The sequence below is a fragment of the Epinephelus fuscoguttatus genome, linkage group LG2, assembly GCF_011397635.1.
Source record: "Epinephelus fuscoguttatus linkage group LG2, E.fuscoguttatus.final_Chr_v1".
In the NCBI taxonomy this organism is placed as follows: Eukaryota; Metazoa; Chordata; class Actinopteri; order Perciformes; family Serranidae; genus Epinephelus; species Epinephelus fuscoguttatus.
The window spans coordinates 26,119,018-26,133,795 of record NC_064753.1 but is presented as its reverse complement, the minus strand read 5'-3'; the positions used below and the strand labels follow the sequence as shown (position 1 = coordinate 26,133,795).

The window sequence follows — 14,778 nt, the reverse complement described above, 5'->3', positions numbered from 1 at the left end:
TGGATTTCATTATTTCAAATTTTATGATACCATTACCATAGACTATAAAACATAAGCCACTGTACGAAAGACCAGTTCAACATTAACTACACTTGCAACTAAACAAGGAAAGGAGAAACTAAAAGGTATCTTTCATAAGTCAGTTTCATAGCGCACTGCTATACAAGTAAGCCTCATTAAAGTTTAAATAATCAACAATGAAACATACATATAAAATTATTTTTTAAATAATAATGGTAAAATATATAACTAACAACACGTTTAAAAAGAAAACTAACATTTCTGATCTATTTGTCAATTTATTAATCTATGTTTGTACATCAAAATGTCCTGAGGTTTAGCTCAATATTATCCTTATATTTAATTATTTTTTGTGTGAGTGTATTTGTTTGTTTTTGTAGTTGTTTTTGCCTCTCATGTTATTGGATAAGTATCTTTGTCCTTTTTATTTTACTTTCTTTTTAAAATAATATTTTCAAATGCTCCAATGGGAAGCTGACAGTTTTGGAACTTCTGCACTGTAATTTGAGCATCTGTTTATAAAGACAAATATTTACAAAAAAATAATAATAATTAAAAAATAATAATTTAAAAAAATAGAAGAAAAGAAAACAAAATATATAAACTAAAAAAGGGGGAAAAAAGAGGAAAAGGCAGTTAAACAATTTAGGTGCTGTGGTTAGTCCTACGGAAAACTTGAGTTGAAACGCTCTTATTATTTATTTTTACTTGTATTTTTAATTTACAAACAGCCACAAAAACGGGCAGATAGATAGATAGACAAACTCGTTTTGATTTTCCCGGACCTGACGTCAGTATCAACGCTCCTTTTTATTGGTTGAGCGTAGGGAGACGCGGCGTTTCCAGGACAACGATGAGCCAAACAACCGAGGAGACCCAGCGACACTTTAGTTTACCAACGGCTCATTGATCTCTCATGACGCTAACACACCGAAACTCGTTTAAGGTTAAATAATTCAAACGCGTTTACGAATCAAAGAAACAAGAGGATATAAGTTAAGAGGCGGGAATCGACAAAAAACGCCACAAACATGGTAAATATGGTAAATCCTCATTGCCAAACCGAGGTTAGAGTTAACATTAGCTTGAGTGCTACAAACTGCTAAGTTACCACACTGCTGACACAGCACCTGTTAGTGTTTTTCAGTGTTTTCTTATGTGTCTTATTTAACAACTTTTTCAGAGTCGTAACTGGGCGTCCAACCAGCAGCAGAGGTTAATGTTTCAGCGGCAGAAGCAGGAGCAGCACAGGCAGCAGGAGGCTCAGCGTGTATCCAGAGACAGGCAGCTGCAGGCCTGTCTGCAGGACGAGGAGAGCTTTGAGAGGAAGAGATACCTGAGGCAGGTGCAGGAGGAGATCAGGGAGAGGCAAATGGAGAGCGCTATGCTGAAGGTATGGGATTATGTTGTGCATTTAATGTTTGACAAGTTGCCAGGGTTAAATGAACATGAACTTTATGGTCCAAGGATTGGCCTTGTTGTGATTATACAGAGCTGAAGAGTGAAGTTTAGTTGTGGCTCACTTCATGCTACACACATAGAAATTGTATGAATAAGACAAAAATAAATTAGATTATGATACAAAATAAGTACAATAACATGAGTTAACAAATGTATATTTAAAAAAAAACACCCAATAGTATTATTAAAGAAAAATGTATACAGATATTTATGTTTAGAAACACACACACAATTTTGTACAATATGACCAAATAATTGTTGTGCAGAGAAATAGGATAGTGATTGAAATGGTGTCAGGTTTTCTTTGAATGTTCTACTTTGGTGTGATGACCAAATTAAAGGGGTCATACAAATATTATTTAAGAGAAAATTAAATTTAATTGTTAAAAAGACTTATGTGCACTTATATTTAAGGTTCGATCCTAGGATATTACTTTTTACTGAACTTTTTATTAGTGCGAATGTGTTTTGATTAGGGATGCACGATAATATCGCCGTGTCATCGGTATCGGCCAGTATACTATCAGAACCATCACAGGAAGAGTATTTATGCATAAAATTAAGTGGGGGGGGAAAGTGTCTATATCGGTATGGGTTATCAACCAAATTAGTTGTTACATATCGGATATCTGCAAAAAAATCCAATATTGTGCGTCCTTAATTTTGATTTGATTTGATTTTATTTGACTTTATAGCCAGAATAGAAATTCTAAATGTTTGTCTTACATCCCAGGACTGTTTCACCTAAATTCACATACATACAAAAATACAAAACAACATTTAACCATACAACAGAGGCTACAGATCACAACAGACATTATGAAAAGTGGATGCAGTGCAACATATTACTCATTACTTTTTACATTCAGCGTTTGACCCAGGCTACTTAGAAGCCACACTTTGATTTAATGTACTACAGAGATTAATCGTTTACTGGTGATATTGAATGTTTCTTTCACATATACTAGAACTTTTGAATTCTGATAATCAGACTGAAATGGCCCTTCTTTGTTTTTCGCTGGAAAAAATAAATAAACCACAAAATGAAATGTGAAATAAGGGGGAGATGTAAATTAATGTTTTTTCAGGAGGCTTATTTTGTGGGTAACAGGGAGGGATTGTGAGCAATAGTCTAGATTTACCAGTAGCTGGTTGATTTAAGTTTTATTGGTAACTGCCATTATTAAAACAGGTTTTTACCTGAAATCCAAACACGTTGCTTTATCATCATCAAGATATTAACTGTCATTTATCCTAACTCAGATGTAGATAATCATAATAAAATCTGACTTGCAGGCAGAGGAGGAGAGAACAAATAGAGAGAAGCAACTTGAACAAGAGGAGAGAATTGCTAAGGAGCTGGCCCGCATCAACTATGAGACACAGAGAGAAGAGAAAATGAGGCAGTACATTAAAGAGAACAGGTATGAACATTTAAGTCATTACCTTGACTTACTGTATATCTGGGCAGGGCCGTCAACCGGACAGGCAAACTAGGCAATTGCCTAGGGCCCCAAGCTGGAAGGGGACCCCCAGAGACAGCAGACATTGGTCCATATTACTAACAATATGATGGAACCCCTATAGACACTGCAACAACGACAACACGTTGGGATCCCCCCTAATGGGGCCCCCTACTAGCTACTGCTTGTGAGTGGGAGTGGAAGTAGGGTGACCAGACGTCCCGCATCGTGCGGGACTGCACAGCATTTCTGTCTCTTTTCACGCGTCACAGAAATTGAGACCATGTCCCGCATGATTGGTTGCCACCTGCGCTAGCATTGTTGGAGTACTGTAGTACTACGGTACCTCACGGTACCACTACTGTGGGATAAGTTCAAAGTCCAATTGCGTGTCCATGCACCATCCAATAACGGCGCACGCTGGCCACCTGGCACTCAATATGCTGCTGCGGTGGTTTGTATCCAGTGACATTTCAGGTATTATCTGAGCTATTGAGTATCTTTAAGCAGTCAAAGTTATTATTTATTTCTTTTTACTTGTAGGTTAGATGTGTTTATATATGCTACAGTGATTTGTTTTCCACGGAGCTCTATGGTGCGAGCGTTTTACTCGCATTTGCAACTAAAACTAGTTTTGTGCAAGCAAAACAAATCATTCAGGAGCACGCTGTGCGAGTACGGATTTCAACCAGCAGCAGAAACTAAAGGCGAATCCTGCCGGTTGTGGGTTGAATAGGGGTCACAGACACCGTATTCCTGTCAAATATGGCGCAAGATAAGGGCTTGCCGGCAACTGAGAAGTCCAGTGTCTCTCCAAGGTGCCTCTTGCCTGGGCCCCCCAGAGTGTCCTGAAACAGCCCTGTATCTGGGTCAACATACAAATGCAACATTTTGCTTTTGTGTGCTTTTCTCTACTTTGGTCTCTTCATACTGTTGATTTTCAAATACTCTTCAGCATGGAGCTTCGAGAGCTGGAGTCAAAGCTGAAGTCTGCATATCTGAATAAGGAACGAGCTGCACAGATTGCTGAGCAGGAGGCTACAAGGCTTGGGACAATGGTGAGCACCAACCTCATTGAAGTGCTGGTTGCAAAAGGTGGATTTTATTTTTCAAAATATCTTCCTTTTAATAAGTCCAGATGCTTTTCTTTGTGTAATAGCCACTGGGCAGTGATCCAGTGATATTAAATTCAGAAAATGTTGTTAAAGACTATTTTATGCACCAAGGCTCATTATCAAAGTTCTTGGAAAAATAATTCAGGAGTGAAAAATGGTCATATTCCTCCTGATAAGCAGCTTTTAACTTTATGAAACTTTGATTTCAAGTGGAAATTTGAAATACAGAATATTTTTTACACTGTATATGTCTTCTCTCTGACATTAGCGTGAGGAGACAGACTTTGCTCGCAGGATGAAGAGTGAACATGAGCGAGCAGCCGCTGAGAAGCAGAAGCTGGAGCAGAAGCGCCAAGAGGAGCTGGCGCAGTATCAGAGAGAGCTGGAGCAGCAGCTCATGGAGAGGGAGCGCAAGAGACAAGAGGCGTATGAGGAGTTCCTCAAAGAGAAGCTCATGGTTGATGAGATTGTCAGGAAGATTTATGAGGAGGATCAGATGTAAGTACTTAATTGCCAAGTCTTACAGTCTGTATCATGAGTGCACAATGCAACAGTAAGATATAAGATATTCGTGTGAGAAAAAACTTGAATTCCATGGATTTAATTTGGACTTGCTTATACTGGTCTGTTGAATCCAAGAAAGTAGACATGTTAAGTCAAATCATATAATATCCAGCGCACAAGGACCATTGCATTCAATTAAAACTTAAAAACTTAAAGGTCCAGTGTGTAGGATTTAGGGGGATATATTGGCAGAAATGATAAACAATATAGTGAGTAACTATCCATGCAGATAAATACCATACATATTTTCTATTCATTGGTTCAGTATGAGTATACCTTCCAAATTAAGTGTCCACTAGCATCTGTCTTCTTCCAGAGAAAATGTCAAGTTTTCCGTAGAATGATGGATTTTTTTTAAAAAAAAATTCTTGAAGGGAGAGACAGCTGAAACTGGAGAAGGTCAGAGCCACTCAGCAGCACATTGAGGAATTCAAGAGACAGCAGGCCGAATGGAGACGCATGGAGCAAGAGAAAATGGAGGCTGAGAACAGACGCATCATGGAACTTGCAAGCCAACAGCAGCAGATGGAAGAGAGCAGAATAGCTAAGATCAAAGAGAGAGAAGAAGCAAAGGAGCAGCTTCATAAAATGGTTGAGACATATTTTTTATTTAATGTTGACACTTTTATTCATTCATCAGTGACACCTGTGTTTGGCACCAAACATAACTCCTTTATTTCCTCCTCTAGCTGTCTGAGAAGATTGAAGAGGAGAGGCAGCAGCGTGAAGAGATGGAGCGAGTCCGTGAGGAACTTTATTTAGAAGAACAAGAGGAGGCTAACAGGCAGAGAGACATTGTAAGTATCACATTACTGTCTCACTTTATAAGCATCCATGCTCAACAGTTCGTACTGTAATGAAGTTGACAGTTGAGACAAATTTATGACCAATATATTGGATACTAGGGATGCATGCAATGATTACAACTAGTTGATTATTGATTAATGATTAATGTGTCAGCCTTTTTTTTTTTAATTGTTTGGCTTATAAAGTATCTTTAAACAAGGAAAAATGGCCGCTATGAGATGAGAGACATGCAGACTCCTGTGTGCGCCTGTGAATTATCTTAATGTTTTTTAAAACTTTCCTCCAACAGGAAGAGATGGAGAAGAAAATCAGACAGAGGCTGATGATGCAGCAGACCTGCCAGGAGCAGATGGCTTTCAAAGAGATGCGGAGGCAGGCGGAGAAAGAGGAGGAGGAGGCCTTCAAGAAAATGATGATGGCTAAGTTTGCAGAGGACGATCGGCTGGAGCAGATGAACGCTCAGAAACGACGCATGAAACAACTCGAGCACAAACGCGAAGTGGAGAAACTGATAGAAGACAGAAGACAGCAGCGTGAGGCCTACATGGTACGCACCAAGCTCTCTGTGTGCATGATCAAACCAAGAATAAGGTCTGATTCTTGATAGTTTTGTTGTCAGAGGTTATGCTGCTAGCATTACACCCTGGAAGGAACAGTTAGCAGCAACCTCAATGATATTTGATATTGAGCACTTGCAAAGTCTTAAGATGTATTAAGCTGCAGCGTATCATCTTTGACTCTAATGTCAGTTTTAAATGACCTGCTGTGACACTGCAATTGATCTCTCCCTTAAAGGAACATGAGGCTAAAGAAAGAGCACTTGAGCAAGAGAGGGAGGCACTGCGCAGACAGATCATTGAAGAAGAGAGGCAGCGACTTCTTAAACGTCACGCAACTAAACTCCTTGGATACCTACCAAAGGTATGATGCAGTGTATGAATCATAAATAAAATTACACATGTTCATATCACTCATGTATGACCATGAGTTAAACATTTTCAGGGTTTGCTCCGTGAAGAAGACCTGGAGCACTTTGATGAAGACTTCAGAAGAAACTTTAGAACACGTCAGGCAGATATCTTCTCTGACGATGGCTGGGAAGACGACGAGTGAACTCTGTCCCTGTCATTGCATACTCAGCCACTAGATGGCAGTTTAAGGTTACAGTTAACTGAGTAGCACTTTATCAGTGACCACAAAAATTAATTTCTCAGTTTATATGATAGAACTTGTTTAGTATTCAGTAACAACAACATGATTTAGTGACATGTTTTTATTAGGTTTGTGCAGACAAGGTCAGACAAACCTCTGAATCTAAATTTCTTAAATCTCTTCTATATGTCTGAAGCTCTGAGTGTTTACGACTTCCCCCAGTCCAGAGCTTTCATGAACTCATCCTCTGTGAATGACAGCAGCTTGGCAGCTTCAAAATGCATCTGAACAGAAAAAGAAAACAAAAAGATAGTCCGTGAAAATTTTGATTGGATTATGAGCAGGGTGTGTATTAACAGGGTGAATGAGATAGAGACACGTACCTTTTGTCTTTTGAGAATGTCAATCAGCTTGAGCTGCTTCTTAAAACCCACGATGAGTTCTGCTTTCTGCTTCTTTAGCATTTTGTTTTCAGCAAGTAGATTTTCTTTACTCTGATGTTCCTCACTTATCTTGTCCTATTTAAAATAGTTTGAAAGACTGAAGTTAGTAGAAGTTAAGCAGATTCAAACATGTGCAAAACCTGAGGTTACAACTATTAAAACATGTTGAAATTCAGTTATAGCTGCTGCTTTATGAAGCTCTAAAGGGTTAAATGAACTCTGTCCATCTTTAAATATCGTATTCCATGTTGTCCACTGTGCAACTTAATATTCAGCTACTATTCATGAACGATTCCTGATTTCTCTGCATGCTTCAGTTTAATTCTTTGTTTATGCAGTTTTTCACTGTGTGAAGTTACAGAGCTCCCTGTTTTCAGTGTCATTTGTAGGGGATCTTTAATCTACTGAAATGATGCATTATCTTTTTGACCTTACTTCACTTTTTAAAACTACAACAATACTAAAACATTCAACAAATATATGAAATAAACCCTGTAACAGGACATTTTGGTGATATGCCCTCTACAAATGGAATACATTTTTTAATATATTGAAATAAAGATTCAATTATTTGTGATTGTTATAAATAGGCTCTTTTTTTAGTTTTAATGTTTCAATCATTCCATGTTTGACTGATGTTTTTATTTCTCTCTGTATCATTCCATACTATTTTAAAAGCACACAGGATTCTATATAAATGGCAGAGTTATTCCTGAAATAAAAGTCTGCTCATTAAATAGTACATTAAAAATTGTTAATGTCAAACGCAAAATATAAAACCATGTTGAAAGGAAAATTCTGGTCCCATCTCTAAGTGAAGTCAAGCACCAAAGAATGAAATCTTAACCAAAAAATAAACAGTTTGCTGGTTAGGCTCAGTTAATTTACAGATTTCCTGTTTAACACACATTTCTACAGCATGTTATGGTTATGATGAAATAACAAATCATTTATCAAACCAAAAGTGTTTCTAAAACAAAACACACATTAAGATGAATATGACCATCTGTAAATAACCATTAATTTAGAACAAATAGTTCAGTTTAACACTATTTGCCTGTGCATGAAAAATCTGAAAACCTAAACATTTGAATAATCAGATTATGTTTTTATCAGCACTGTAATTAGCCTACCTTGTTCATCTGTTTCATCTTGTTGAGTTGAGTCTTTAACCTCTCCACCTCCTCCAAGGCTCTGTTCAGACGCACCTCAACAGTGCTGTGGACAGCCGCTGCTTGTTTGTGGGATCTGTTCATATTTTCTATTTCCTGCAGAACCAGGACGTGATAAAACATGAGTATTGGAAGGCAGTGTCATATTTTACAGGTTATTAAGAGTCCATTGATATAATGTCAGTCTCTTACAGACCTTGTGTAAAGCAGACACTTGCAGCTGAAGACCATCACATTTTTTGTCGGACTCCTCTGCCAAAGCTCTGTGCTTCTCGATCTGCGTCTGCTGGATGTTTGTTGTTTTCTGCAGTCTGGCTCGATCCTCCTCCAGCTCTTTAATTTTTGCACTAAGTTTAGCGTTTTCATCATCCTGCAACAGCAGAAACTCTATGTTATCTACAAACAATGTCAGTATTTGAGTTTCCATCATCCAATGGTTCAGAGCTGTTGCTCTGGTGATGCTCTGCCCCCCTCTGCTGATTAGTAGGAGCAATAACAGCTCTTGTTGAATCACTATCAAAAAAATGTTATACCTTCTTATAATATTCACATGACAGCTGATCCAGTTCCTCTTGCATGATCCGCAGTTTTGCCTTCAGAACTCGTATCTGAGCATCTGAAACACCTTAAAACAAAACAGAACTCAATCAGCCCATAAAAATGGCTTTCACTCCCTCCCCCCAAAAATACATAAAAAATGTATGAAAAGTATCACAGGCTCTGACAAACTTCAGGCTACTATTCAATGGTAAAGCTCCATTTTTATATTTATTTAAGATTCCTAAAGGTCCAGTGTGTAGGATTGAGAGGGATATTTTGGCAGAAATTTAATATAATAAGTATATCTACATAGGGAGCGGGTCCTCGTCAGTCTCTACAATAGCCCAGAACCTTAATGATCTTAATCAGAGACAAACGATGAGCACATATTCACAGGTGCTGGGCTAGTGGCCAACCTGCGACATGTCAAAAAGCTTCAGAGAAACATTGATTTGTAGCATGAAACTGCTTTATTCAGAATTTTTTACAGATTGTATTACCTGGTTCATGTGTTTTGGAAAGGAAGAGACCTCTGCAGATAATTTGGGTCCTGACTCCTGAACAATAAACACTAGAGGAATCCTGAAGTTTCAGGTGGTTGCAGTCCTCACAGCTAGATGCCATTAAATCCCCCTAAATCTTGCACACTGTTTCTTTAAGTGGCAAGATTTTCTCATGGTAGGAAATTTCTCAGTAACTCTCAGATCCTTCATGGACCCCAAAACACAGGTAATCTTTGTTATAAATGTAAGAAATAATGTGAATGTGTCATTTATTGTTGTAAAATAAAATTACAGCTCACATATAAGTATTTACAAAAAGAGGTAACACAGACTAAGACAGAGGAATAAAACTTCTTATGTGGAGTTTTTTGGTAATTCTCATACAAATTTAAAAAACATTTTTAAATAAATATTTGCATACATAATTCATCACTATATATAAATAAAACTGTGGTTTACATTTCACAAAGTGACATAAATACCTGATCCTAGATTTTCTCCAGCATCAGCCCCATCATCCAAACCATTTTCATGAATCACAGTGTTGTTGTTCATCTTCTCCTCCATGCTACGTATCGTCTTTGCCAGAAAACAATCAGCTGAGTCTTCTACAGCTGCTAAATCATCCACCTGAGACACACTTGGGGTTCTGAAATAAAGCAAACAATGTGAAAACATTTCATGGCCTTATGAAAAATGTTCAAGTATAATGTGTTTAACAAGATGTATGACATACTGTGATAAAAAATGTTATTTAAAGTTATTTACAATCAAACTCACGCTGTTTTATGGTGAGGCCCTTTCCCTTGTTTTTCAGGACACATGTGTGATGTTGATGTGGCTCTTTTTTTGGTCACCGCCTAAGAAAACAGATGGCGAACAGAAGCAGTGTAATGTCGTGTATGCCTACAGCGTTAATAAACTTGTAGACTGTAAACTCATGTCTTTTGAGGAAAGCGTCTGCAGGTTTCTGAAATACAGACACCTTACTATATAATCTGAACTCATACCTTCACACCAGGCTCCTGCACGGCAGCCTGTTGATGCTTCATTATCCTGTAGGTGAATAGATAGATATAAACAGAGACAGGTAGTAAGATACGTACACACACTTACATAAATAAAGAAACTGATGATTTTGCTGATCAAAGCTGGGGTAGGCTGTTTAATGTTGGTGTCATAGGGCCAAAATCCCATAATACATTTTGACCATACTAATGTACAAATGGTCTGAGCACCAGACTTCTCTCTTAGCTCTGTTTTCAGGCTTTAGAAAATCTGGGCCATGACGGAAGACTTTGGACAATACCAGGTCATTTCAGAGGGAGGGAGTTCCTATTGGCTGTTCTACAACTACAGATACATGTTCACGTCCCCTCAGATGGTGACAGTCTGATTCAATGGCGGAGAATCCTGCAGAAAAGTTGTTATTCCAGGAAGTTTTATTTTCAAATTCTGCTGTTTTTTTGCTTTTCTATAATGTCGGCCTACCCCAGCTTTAAGTTGTTTCTCTTACACTGCGGCTTTAATTAACTTGAATATTTGAATGGTCTGTGTGGAGGCTGGAGTGGTACACTGAAATAAATGTAGACTTTTAGAGAAAATGAGCAACAAAAATGTCAATGGTGACTCTTGTGGCATGAGCCTCAAATATTTATTACCTTGATTCGTCTTCATCATCGATGTCCATGAGCAGGAGGGTGGAAAAGGGTTTTGACAGAACTTCACTCTGTTCTCTCTAAGATTCGATAAACACCAAGAGCCAGATTCACATTTTAATTTTACAGCAAGTCTTTACTCAACAATACAAAACAGAAAAGGAGCACAAATAATTGATGTGAACATATTGATAACTTACCATAAGTTGTTCTGCCTGTCTTACAATATCTGCAGTTTTGGCTTCCAGCTCTGCATTTAAGAGTCTGAAGGAAATAAAATGGAGGATGATGACAACATATGGCTAATTTTATACAGTTTTACAGGACTGTAAGAAATGCAATACAATAATATAAACACAGCTTGTTGCCTTGTGGCGTCTGTGATGGAGAGAAATTTTTTTGTGTTCATTTTAGCATAATGACTCTCGTACTTGTGGTAGGCTACTTAGGTGATGACAGGCTTTTATTAAAAAGCTAAGGTAAAGTCAGTCATGGTTATTAATGTACTTTAACACAAGGGGGATTTCTCTTCAGGTTTGATGAAGGAATGAAGTGAAGCTAAAGGAATCTTAAAGAGTCCAACCAGAGTGAAGAGGAATTGCCCCAAAAATGAACTAACCTTCTACATTAAAATAAATCAGAAGGGTCCACCTGAAGACGTTTTACATAGTTCATTCAAACTGAATCAAAACAAAGCCAGCAGATATTGTAATGGGTAGTCTTACTTGTATTGTTCTTCCTTGAATAAAAGATCATCTGTGTGCTTCTTTGTTGGAGCAGAGGCAGATTTGGCCTGAGGTCTCACCTCAGCCCTCTTGGACTTCTCAGTGTTACTGCTGGAGGACGGACGTTTCTTGGGCTAGACAAGACAAAGCAGCAGACTTAGTAAAATTATCTCACAGAAGTAAAATTTTACGTCATGAGATTGGATTATAATATAAATCAATTTACATTTTACCTTGTTTTTTATCTAAACCTGACTGATGAATTGGCAAACATGGCTGATAAGTAACAAGAAACTGCAGCACAGAAATGGCATGTAGTTTGTCCACAGGGAGCCCTGACAAGTTTCTTTTACAACCATGAAATGTCCTGCTCAGGACGAGTATTGGTCACAATTCTTTATAAATCAAATTTAAGGGATGTCTGTTTATGATACAAAAAATTATATCATAATCTGATTATTTTTACTCTAATAATGTAATTCTTACTGGCCTTTAAGACCCAGAATCAGTCAGGCAGTACACACTTTTCAGGTAAGCAGTCAAACACTGAGTAGGGGTTTGAACAGATCTTTCTGATTGACTGAAAGGCTTATAAACCCTTTTATAGAGGATCCTTCAATAGAAGAATACCACATTGTGACATGTTAGTACACTCCAGCTGAAGTGATCTGGTGACTGATGGTGTCTATTGATGAACTGAATAAAAATACTATATAGTATCACCTGTCAGATTAGAGGATATGATTATGGTTTTGCACTTTCTATATAATAGGCAAAGCGTTTTAAATTTAAAGGTAAAATAAGCAAGGCAGTTTGTTTTTAGCATTGTGAAAACTGAATGAAAGCAAATTGTGACAGATGTTTGTGGACAAAATCACAACTGCATGGGATTAGTTTGGCGTTCCGCGTATTCTTCAACCACCCACACACTTTAGCACTGTTATACCTTATAATATAAATATTCATAACGCTGCGTGGGCTATTTTGTCATCCTCTGGCAGCATTAGTGTCCATTTATTTCGAAAGAGACAACACTAATGAGCCGTATATTAAGCGTCATGTCCACCATACGGTTACAGGAAGTAGTTAACGTTAGCTTGTGTTTGTTGACTTCACCTGTTGTAAACTAATTATAAGCTTTAACCCTTTATTGTTGGCCCACAAACTATTTTGTTAAACCTTTGACGGGTAAACGTGAAAAAAAAACTACGCTACAAACCTGAGAGACGACGGACCGAGACGGAGGAGGCTTTTTATCACAACTTCTTTCGGCCATTGTAACAGAGGGATTCGATGCAGTCCTGGTTGCATAGCAACTACAGGTTCAGTGAGCGCGCTGTACGGTAGCTCATTATGGACATTTAAAAATGAAATTTCAACAGCCTACACAAAAGAGTTGTATTTCAGCAGGTTGTGCTAACAGCTGAAACAAAAATGGGAATCTATTTTCTTAAGGTTTTTAAAGCAAAATACTATTACATAGTTACAAAAGTTAACAATAAAGTTCAGCATAAAAACATATTTGTGTAGGCTAATTAAATGTTGACTTTTGCCCAATAAGCTAATCAAAACGGTACTCCAGCAGTTCGACTTTTAATTTAGTTAATTCAAAAGTATCTTCCATTAGCCCTCCCCCGACTGATAAAACACACACGTCTTTCAAACTTCACACCTTCATTTTAAAGTTAAAAAATGTAATTCTCTAATCCGAGCTGTGGACAACATCAGGGTTATTTTTAAATATTATATTAGGATTTTATGTAGAAATAATCATACAGAAATCTGTGTGGGGAAGGTTACTTTTGAAATGATATAAGTCATAGATTAGAAATTACATTATTTTTATTACTAAATCAAAGTAATGTACCTTATTACATTTGATCACTTTTCTGAAAGATATCCAGATATAAACTATGATAAAAGAAGCTGTGCATTCCTGCATGGTTAAAAGATGTGGCTAATAACAGGTAAAAGTAGCACGCACATCCCAAAAAACTTAATGCTGGGTGCTGGACCAAAAGGTAAGTATGGAATAAAAGATAAAGTCCGCACACCAGAAGCTGCTCCTTGAACAATTTATTCATGTGTTACGTTTCGGGCCCCTGCCCCTCAGACAACTGAAGGGCAGGGGCCCAAAACGTAAAAGATGTGGCTACACATTTTGACAAATAAAGGCCTGCCTCGATTAAATGCCTGACCTGGTTGCCAAGCAGTTCCTTTTTTTCTTTATAGAAGTTCTTCAGATGTATAAAACTGGGTTTTTGGCTATCTTAAAATTAAGTTTTCATTGCTGGATGACCCTTTAAGTTAGCCTACTCATATTCCTTAAGTCCGTAAGTGTCCTCAGATCAAAAGAATCAAAAGGGTTTTTCTTAAAAAAATAATCCAAGTTGGGAGTATTGTTTTAACACGATAAAGTGTTGTGTTGGTATGCCGGGTGCTGTAATCATCAAGTACCATTTCACATCTCTGATGTGCTGTCTGTCGGAGCTAGATCAAATGAATGATTCATGATTAATATATTATCTGAAGCCTAATTTTTAAACAAGTAATATACATAATAGTTTAAATAAACTTTGCATTGTATTTCCCATCTTTGCTGAGCAAAAGTTTTGTGTGAAAGGAATTAAAGGCCTGTCCCAAATATAGGCCTGCTGATTTCATTGATTTAAGCAATTAATAGCCTAGGCTACTAATTGAAGTTTTATGGTAAGTGTTGCATACTCCCAAATGAAGTTATATCTTACCAAACCACCCTCAAATTGTCAAACCTACATTGTGCTGATGGTCATACAGCCAACAGGTAATCATTAAAAATGCACATAATAATAATCATGATAATAATCTATGTTTATTTTATTGCTGGGTCAAAGTTAACACCGTAAATAAATTAATAGTATCCAAATTTACATTGATGGACATTCATAGTAACGTGCTCAGTAACGTCTTCAGCTTACATGTTGTTTTTAATTCTGGGGGTCTCAGTGCGCATGCGTCTGCCCAACAGCTACTACTCACCATGCACATGCAGAGAAAACCCATAACGTGAGAGGCACAGCACACCGGAGGGACCAGCTAGTTGTTTTGCAGCTGTCCGTGTACTGTTTACACCCCGCCTGTATTTATATCGATGCACCAGGTCGCGTTGGACAGC

General features: G+C 37.6%; 2 protein-coding genes across 4 annotated transcripts; one reads left to right on the top strand and one right to left on the bottom strand.

Moving 5' to 3' along the window:
* The first annotated feature begins 902 nt into the window (after window positions 1–902).
* On the top strand, window positions 903–6,565 carry mns1 (meiosis-specific nuclear structural 1). Its single transcript, XM_049600340.1, has 10 exons — window positions 903–1,055; window positions 1,205–1,414; window positions 2,779–2,906; window positions 3,901–4,003; window positions 4,329–4,558; window positions 4,999–5,215; window positions 5,314–5,421; window positions 5,721–5,978; window positions 6,227–6,352; window positions 6,434–6,565. The coding sequence occupies exons 1-10, from the start codon at window positions 1,053–1,055 to the stop codon at window positions 6,542–6,544; spliced, it is 1,494 nt and encodes a 497-aa protein (XP_049456297.1). The 5' UTR covers window positions 903–1,052; the 3' UTR covers window positions 6,545–6,565.
* Window positions 6,566–6,627: 62 nt separating this feature from the next.
* Window positions 6,628–14,767, bottom strand: tex9 (testis expressed 9). Of its 3 annotated transcripts, XM_049600371.1 has the most exons (12): window positions 12,844–12,935; window positions 11,625–11,758; window positions 11,100–11,163; window positions 10,903–10,979; window positions 10,252–10,297; window positions 10,022–10,101; window positions 9,724–9,890; window positions 8,732–8,823; window positions 8,395–8,568; window positions 8,160–8,294; window positions 6,967–7,101; window positions 6,637–6,867 (listed from the first exon to the last, which is right to left on the bottom strand). In XM_049600371.1, the coding sequence occupies exons 1-12, from the start codon at window positions 12,898–12,900 to the stop codon at window positions 6,790–6,792; spliced, it is 1,239 nt and encodes a 412-aa protein (XP_049456328.1). In that variant the 5' UTR covers window positions 12,901–12,935; the 3' UTR covers window positions 6,637–6,789. The 3 variants fall into 3 exon arrangements, with proteins under 3 accessions (XP_049456318.1, XP_049456309.1, XP_049456328.1); XM_049600361.1 differs by lacking the exon at window positions 12,844–12,935 and adding an exon at window positions 14,643–14,767 and having other exon boundaries at window positions 6,628–7,101; XM_049600352.1 differs by having other exon boundaries at window positions 6,628–7,101.
* Window positions 14,768–14,778: the final 11 nt, after the last annotated feature.